Source organism: Procambarus clarkii, chromosome 91 (genome assembly GCF_040958095.1).
Source record: "Procambarus clarkii isolate CNS0578487 chromosome 91, FALCON_Pclarkii_2.0, whole genome shotgun sequence".
Lineage (NCBI taxonomy): Eukaryota > Metazoa > Arthropoda > Malacostraca > Decapoda > Cambaridae > Procambarus > Procambarus clarkii.
The window spans coordinates 11,721,321-11,728,847 of NC_091240.1; the positions used below are offsets into that span (position 1 = coordinate 11,721,321).

Here is a 7,527-nt window from a genome sequence, read left to right on the forward strand (position 1 = left end):
TCGAGGGTTTTCATGGCCAATAATTGCCCTTTTCCGGGATGCAGCCAACAATAGTTGACCAACTCCGGGTTACCTATTTACTGTTAGATGAGTAGATGCATCAGATGAAAGGAAACGTGCCCAAACGTCTCCATCCTCTCCAAAGGGGTAGAAATAGCCTTAGCTACTCTATCCCTTTCAGATGTATTTTTTCTTGTCTCGATAAATATACTTGAACTTTAACCTGGAATCACACTCAGGACCTTTAGATTGTGATATCAGACTGCGCTGACCGCTCTTTTCAGTCATAAATTGCAATATTCAGTATGTGAACCACATTTAAATTGCTCCTTGCATTCAGGTAATCAACAAAAATGAATTTGAATTAAAATAAATTTATTATTAAAATAATTATACTCATCTAATGTGCTTGCGGGGTTTGAGCTTCAGCCCTCTGATCCCGCTTCTCAACTGCCAGTCAACTTGTGTACAGGTTCTTTAGTCTATATTGGCTTCTATCATATCTACGGTTTAAATTGTGTATGGAGTCTTCCTCCACCATCTCATCTTTGAGTGCATACCATTTGTTTACTACCCTACAGTAGTACCATGACAAAAATTCTTTCTAAAGTTGCTGTGGCTCATTTGAGTAATCAATTTCAACCCGTGTCCACTTGTTCGAGCACCACCCGTACTAAATATCCTGATCTTAACTACCCTGTCATTTCCTGACAACTTTGCATGGGTAATCATATCTCCCCTAACTCTTCTATCTTCCAACGAAGTGAGGTATAAATCTTGTAGCCTTCCTCGTAACTCATGCCTCTCAGTTCTAGGACTAGTCTGATGTCATACCTCGATCTGAACTTGCTCTAATTTCGTCCTGTGTTAGACTAGACTTGCAAACTCCAAGACTGGTCTGGCATTCTACCATTTTCAAGACAAGACAGAGAACCCAGCATACTGTCTCAGCCATAAGAGCATAAGGAATATCCCAACTTTGATTGTGAATTATTGCATCCAAGTATGGAGACTTCATCTTCGGAAAGACATATCTACACTGAAACAAATTCAAAACGGCGACAACAATTATTTTGGAACTAAGTTGACTCTCATACCTAAAACAGGTCGAGTCATTTTTGCGTTTAATTTTTCTCATTTAACCAGCATAAAGAGCAAGAACAGAAATCATGTCCTTACAGTTGTCAATGAAATCCGAGTGTGTTTATCTTGTGACGGTAAAGCGTTGGTGTTCGGCTGTTTCAAAAGCTAGGGGCAGGGCCTCGTCACATTAGAGAAAAAAAAAAAAAGAGAAAAGCTGGAACTTTCGTCTGTGGTAAGGTAATGGGAAGACACACAAAACAAGTAAATTAACAATGAAATTTTGATTACGTTAGAAAAACAAGACATGAATAAAATTAAGCACATAAAATATAAAAGACAAGTCAACAAACAAAATAATATGAATAATCACTGGCAAATGAAAAGTTACGTTAAGACAAGTGAGTTACAGTGATAGCAAAATAAATATGAATGGAGCTGGAATATTGGCTTCGAGCTGCCACCTCCCTTAGTACACGAAAGCCAAGGCTTAGTCTACCAGCGAGAGATGTCAACTGCATGGAGCACTGAGATATTCTGACGAGACTGGAGCACTACAGCCCAGACGTCGACTTGTGGTGGTGGCGGAGGGCAGGGGCGACGAGACACCAGCCAATCAGCGACAGGCAGGCAAAGGACAAGTAGTTTGCTGGTTTACGGTGGCGGTAGCTAGCAGGTGTCACTGTGTGCTGGGTACGATTTGCTCTCTGGGCAAAACGTTTGGCGATACTTGCTGGACGTATCTTCTATATTATCTTTTGTTTTTACGTACTTTGTAGGGAAGAGCAGGCTCAATCTCTCTTGAAAGAGATTATCGTCACAATCTAAAGTACGACCCGAAATAATTTTAGCCTTTTCCTTTGTTCAATTCAAGTTCAATCACTTAGCATTTCATCCACAGTAAGAAAATTCCCCTCTATGCCCTCAGCATTTATCAAACAAGCATAATCTAATCTCCCTCCCCTCAGATGAGTAGGAGAAGGCTTGCCCAGCAGTTGAACATCTTCATGTTCCTCCAAAAACTGGTACCATCTGCAACCATTCCTATTTGCTTAACCCCTTGATCCTAAAGCTGGATGTCTGGCATTAAAATCCCCTACCACAAGTGTATCTTCAGAAAAGAAGGAATCTGGCCTTGTGGAGATAAGGTTCAGGACAATATAGTGAACTCGGAGGTTGGTACTCAAATATTGGAATATCTAAAAAAAAACTAGACAAAATGATTGAAACATTAGAAAAATTAGCTATGCAGGGTAGACGGGGTGAAGATGGTGGTGAAACAGAACGTGAAATGGAAAGTGAAACAGGACGTGAAATGGAAAGTGAAACGTGCGTAGAAGAAAGTAAGGACGTATTGATGATAGAGGATAGTAAGGAAAATGAACTTTCTAGTAATGTTAGCTGTGTTCAACCTTCTGTAGTGACAAATGTTGAAATAAAGGTTAGAGTAAAACGGTATAGAGAAAATAGACATGAATAATATCACCTTTGATGTTAGTAGTGGTTGTGCAAGTGAAGAGAAAGCAAAAATGTTACAGTGTTGGGAGAAAGTGTCTAAGGTAATCTTGTATCTCATGGAATGTGACGGACAGGACAAAGGTAGTTTCATTATTAATCATGGATGAAAGTAAAGTGAAGATATTATCTTGGAGACAAGAAAATACATCTCAAAGGAATTATCATGAATTTGGAGGCAATATGTGACGGAATTCGTATGAAATACATTCTGATTCCTTAATAATAATTCTATTACATTATTATCTGTCCTTCGTAGCGAGCATGAGACTATAATGGCTTAGCTGGAAGTTATGAACAATTAAGGATATTAAACAATCGCTAACAATTAATGTATAAGTATTGAAGATATGTATACATCTGAGTGGAAGCTCTGTTATTTAGACGAACCCTGGAGCCCACGACAAGAGCCGGCACTCGGTCATCACAAGTGCACGTCCGGTAGCACCAGTAGCGAGGTGATGGGTTTAAGACCTGTTAACCGTGGGAGAGTTAATAAGACCTTCACAATAGCTTACTGACACGGGAGACATCTCGCGTCACACAGGGTGCAGTCTCACCTCCACAGATCTTTAGTATCAGCTAATGATACTGGTAATGGCTTAAAAGGGCCACCACTTACGGGCTATTCATGCCCGTGCCACCTTTTGGGTGGCTTAATGTTTATCAATCAATCAGAGGGAGAGGACCTCCACAGATCTCCAAAGGGCCACCATTTACGGGCTATTCATGCCCGTGCCACCTTTTGGGTGGCTTAATCTTCATCAATCAATCAATCAGCTTACTGACCAAACAGCAGGGTACCCACCCACTTGAACCACTGGGAACAGAACTCCTACTTTGCAAGAAGCGTCCAGGCTCTACACTGTACTGAACAGAATTTAATGACCATTATAGGAAAAGGTAAATATTTATATAGATATATACATTTCGATATATGATTAGCCTATGCGGGATGTGGTACGAGTTCCCAATCTCTAGCAAACTGAGTAAAAGCCTAATAACAAATAATGTACAATATGCAAATTTATAGCGGAAAGTCATTATCTGAATATTTTCACCTTTGTTTTCGAAAATGATACAACGAGTTTTACAAACATTATGTGTACATATAGGCCTATATTGTATTCATATTAGTACAGTTGATAGCTGCAAGTAGATCAATATGGATAACGTATATAATAATATGGGCGAAGTTATGAGCTTTCATATATGCACCTTAAATTCATTACAATTTCTTTCTTTATTATGCACCCCATACCCATCCCCTGGACGGTGGTGGAAAGGGTTACAGGCCACATAATTGGTTCAGGATCTGAACATCATAGTTCATTTAACTAAGCAAGTGACAATCTTTGACGCTAGTTACACAATTGTTAATGTTACATACACTTGTACTTATATATATAATCATTTACACAAATACATATACCTATCAATAATCATTTTATATCACAAGTTATTCAACGAGAGGTTCAAAAGTCACTATACACGACACTTTACATCTACGGTGAGTCACACAGGTAGGGGTGTGACTCACTCCATCCTAGGGGTCAGGTAGCTGAGTGGACAGCGCGCGGGACTCGTAATCCAATGGCCCAGGTTCGATTCCCGGCGCCGACAGAGACAAATGGGCAGTGTCTTTTACCCTGATGCCCCTGTTACCTAGCAGTAAATAGGTACCTGGAAGTTAGACAGCTGTTACAGGCTGCTTCCTAGGGGGGGGGGGTGTGAAAAAATTAGTTAGTTAGTAGTTAGTAACACTTGATTGATTGGCAGTTGAGAGGCGGGCCGAATGAGTAGAGCTCAACCCCCGCAAGCACAACTAGGTGAATTCACAGTTACTAATCGTGCTCCACGCCCACCATACTGGGCGGCAGCTTTACAGTCATGTGCACTGAGCATAATTATACACCCCAGAGGAGTCACGACACACTTTCATATATACTAGTTGGAAAAATAATGAGGAACGGTATAGGAGCCTTTTACCTGAATTTACCTGAGGGCCACTAACACTAGTGGCCTTGGCGAGGACAGGAAGCCGATGGCTTGTCGAAGGTCGCCCCATTTTCCTTTATAATCTCTTAAAGTTGGACTTTAGAGTTTAACAAAGTTTTGACATTTTGGCAACTTTGACAAGTCGCCGGCTTTCTATCCCCGCAATTGAGGCCAATCAAGATATGGTGGCCCTTAGATAAATTCCGGTAAGTCACGGGTTACCTTGAGGAGGAGCTTCCGGGGTTGGCATCATTGTTTGGGTCCTGTAGTATAGTGATTCCGTGATTCATAATCGATGATGCCGGCTTCAGTCTCCGCCGAGACAAAAATGGTTGGGTACGTTTCCTCTCACCTGATGCCACTGTTTACTTCACAGTAAATAGGTACTTGGGAGCTAGGCAACTGTTCTTGTTTACTTCTTGGAAAAGGTCAGTAGTTCGAGCTACGGGGAAGACTTCAATATAAACTTATTAGTACAGATTTCATGTCCCTGACAACAAAAAGTATTATTACTCACTATAAATTAGTTGCCCTAAAATTAGCCTATCAAAGAAAACTGTGACGAAGAAGCACCAACAAAGCGACTAACTGACTCACCATAACAACAACAACAACACCAGCGCAAGACTGAGACATGCAGTCATCGGGAGAACAAACCCTTCATACAAACTGCACCTACTATCAAGAAGAAGAAGACTGAGACTCCTGGCTCATCCTTGGCACCTGCTCCTCCTGGCAACCATCGGCCTGCGTTACGCGATTATTGCATTGCCCTCTGCCATTCCTCTTCAACAAGCTGCTATATACGATACCTATCTCCCTTATCACCGGGTCGCAGGAAACGTTATAGTTTTATTTTTTTGCGGCTGGCTCCTCGTCATTAGTTTGTCCGGGAGGTGTTGGTAGTTGGAGGGTTTTGATGGCCTTCTGTTAAGGCCCTGTGCTATAGCTGTCCTTAACCCAATAATAACAACAACACAGCGAGCCATCATGTTGCAGAGCAGAGGCCTGACTAGGTTACACAGGTTGACATTGCAAGGTGAGTAATTGCAGCTGAGCCTAATTAGATTAGGGTGCAAAAGCAGACTGGCTGAATTTCAGTGATGCACAGGTGTAAAAGGGAAACCAGTTTCGGGGACAGGAAGCCTGTCAGGTGGATATAGGTCACTTGGCACTTAAAGTCTACCGAATATAGCCTAATCTAATCTACCTAACTGCCCTAACAATATATATACAATTTAAAAAATTAGAAAAATGAACAATGTAGGAAAGACTTTTATTTGATCGTACCTCTGTTGAGCTTACTGGGGTTCCTCTTGTCAAGTGCAAAATTGTTACTGTCCTCAATAGTGCTTAACTGACTGAATCAGTTACTTGGGTGCCAGTTTATAAGTTTATAAGAAAAACATACAATATATAGTTGTATGTAAATACTATACTGTATATATATGTATTTTTTTATTTTGTATGAGTAAAAACTAAATATGCATTTTTGTATAAATACCAAGCTTTCTTATTTCTTCTTTCAGGACTCCAAACTTGTAATTTAAGTTCCACATACTGCAGTGTTGCAGATGATGGGCATTATGCATCACGTACTTTCACTACACAACATGAAGAAAAACAAATGAAGACCTCATCTGGAGCCAATGGTGACTATAGCAGTCGTGTAAATAAACTAGAAAATTCATCAACTGCAGTAAGAAAGATACGCGTTAAACTTCTGTCTGATCCCACTTTGGATTCCAAGAAAAGTTCCTCTGATGGGCATCATACTATCGAAGAGGAACAATCATCACCCTCCACAGTATTATACAAAAATCATATCCCAACAAACATCTTTCAAAAGGCTGTCTTGTCTGTAGGAGCAGCTGGTGCAGCTCTCCTGGACCCCTGGCGTCATGACATGGTAGCAGTCCTTGGAGAGACAACAGGTTACAGAGCTCTCTCTGCACTCTATACAGAGATGGCTCATGATGATGAGGGACAGCAGATACTAATAGATAAACCAAGGATCAGTAGTACTACAGTTGATCTTAAATACTTATCACAGCTGCCTGAAGAAACTTTAGGTCACTTCTATATAAAATTTCTAAATGTTAATAATGTGACTCCAGATTCTAGAATGCCTGTTCAATTTGTGGATAATCCTGAATTGGCATATGTAATGCAGCGTTATCGTGAGGCTCACGACCTCTTTCACACTGTTTTGGGAATGCCTACAAATATGCTAGGGGAAGTAGCTGTCAAATGGGTTGAGGCACTCCAAACAGAATTACCAATGTGTTATGGAGCTGCACTTTTTGGTCCATTGCGGTTTAAGCCAAAACAGCGGCAAAAGTATTTACAAACCTACCTACCTTGGGCCTTGCGGGTTGGTGCATCCTCAAAACTATTAATGAATATATATTTTGAAAAGAGATGGGAGCAGTCCATGTCTGAGCTTAGAGATGAATTGAATATAGAGGCATTTAAATTTTAGTGTCACTCTTAACTGGAGAATCTGAAAGGTTTTGTTATGTATTGAATTGTTTTCATGTACAGTATTGAATCTACAGAAATATATAGAATTTAATTTAATGTGTATTTGTTTTCTAACATAACTTTTGGCATTTGGCAATACGTATGTACAGCAACTCTAAAAGGTTAAAAGGATGCCTCTTTGTGTATTAACTGATGTGGCTGTTGCTGGTCAGTATTTCCAGTACAAGATACTGTATATATTGCAACCCGTTCTCGCACTTATGTATAGTCAATATTGACTTATTAAGTACGTGCATATGTGACATACTAAACATACTAGTTTACCTTGAAAAGCTTCATAGAAAACACCGACCTTACCTAACCTTCTTAGTATGTTAAGATAAGAATCTTATTGCTTCGTAATTACAATTATTACTTAACCTATTATAGGTATAGGTTATTAAAATTATT

General features: G+C 40.0%; 1 protein-coding gene across 2 annotated transcripts; it reads left to right on the plus strand.

Annotated features, from left to right (window-relative positions):
- The first annotated feature begins 4,988 nt into the window (after positions 1 to 4,988).
- Positions 4,989 to 7,173, plus strand: Coq4 (Coenzyme Q4). 2 transcript variants are annotated; one of them, XM_069318779.1, is made up of 2 exons: positions 4,989 to 5,021; positions 6,123 to 7,173. In XM_069318779.1, exon 2 carries the CDS (start codon positions 6,221 to 6,223, stop codon positions 7,073 to 7,075), a length of 855 nt encoding a protein of 284 aa, XP_069174880.1. In that variant the 5' UTR covers positions 4,989 to 5,021; positions 6,123 to 6,220; the 3' UTR covers positions 7,076 to 7,173. The 2 variants fall into 2 exon arrangements, with proteins under 2 accessions (XP_069174880.1, XP_045624160.1); XM_045768204.2 differs by lacking the exon at positions 4,989 to 5,021 and adding an exon at positions 5,068 to 5,632.
- Positions 7,174 to 7,527: the final 354 nt, after the last annotated feature.

Coding starts and splice junctions, on each gene's coding strand:
- Coq4 (XM_045768204.2), top strand. CDS start 5,584: ATGTTGCAGAGCAGAGGCCTGACTAGGTTACACAGGTTGACATTGCAA. Junction 5,633..6,122: donor ACACAGGTTGACATTGCAAG/GTGAGTAATTGC, acceptor TTCTTCTTTCAG/GACTCCAAACTTGTAATTTA.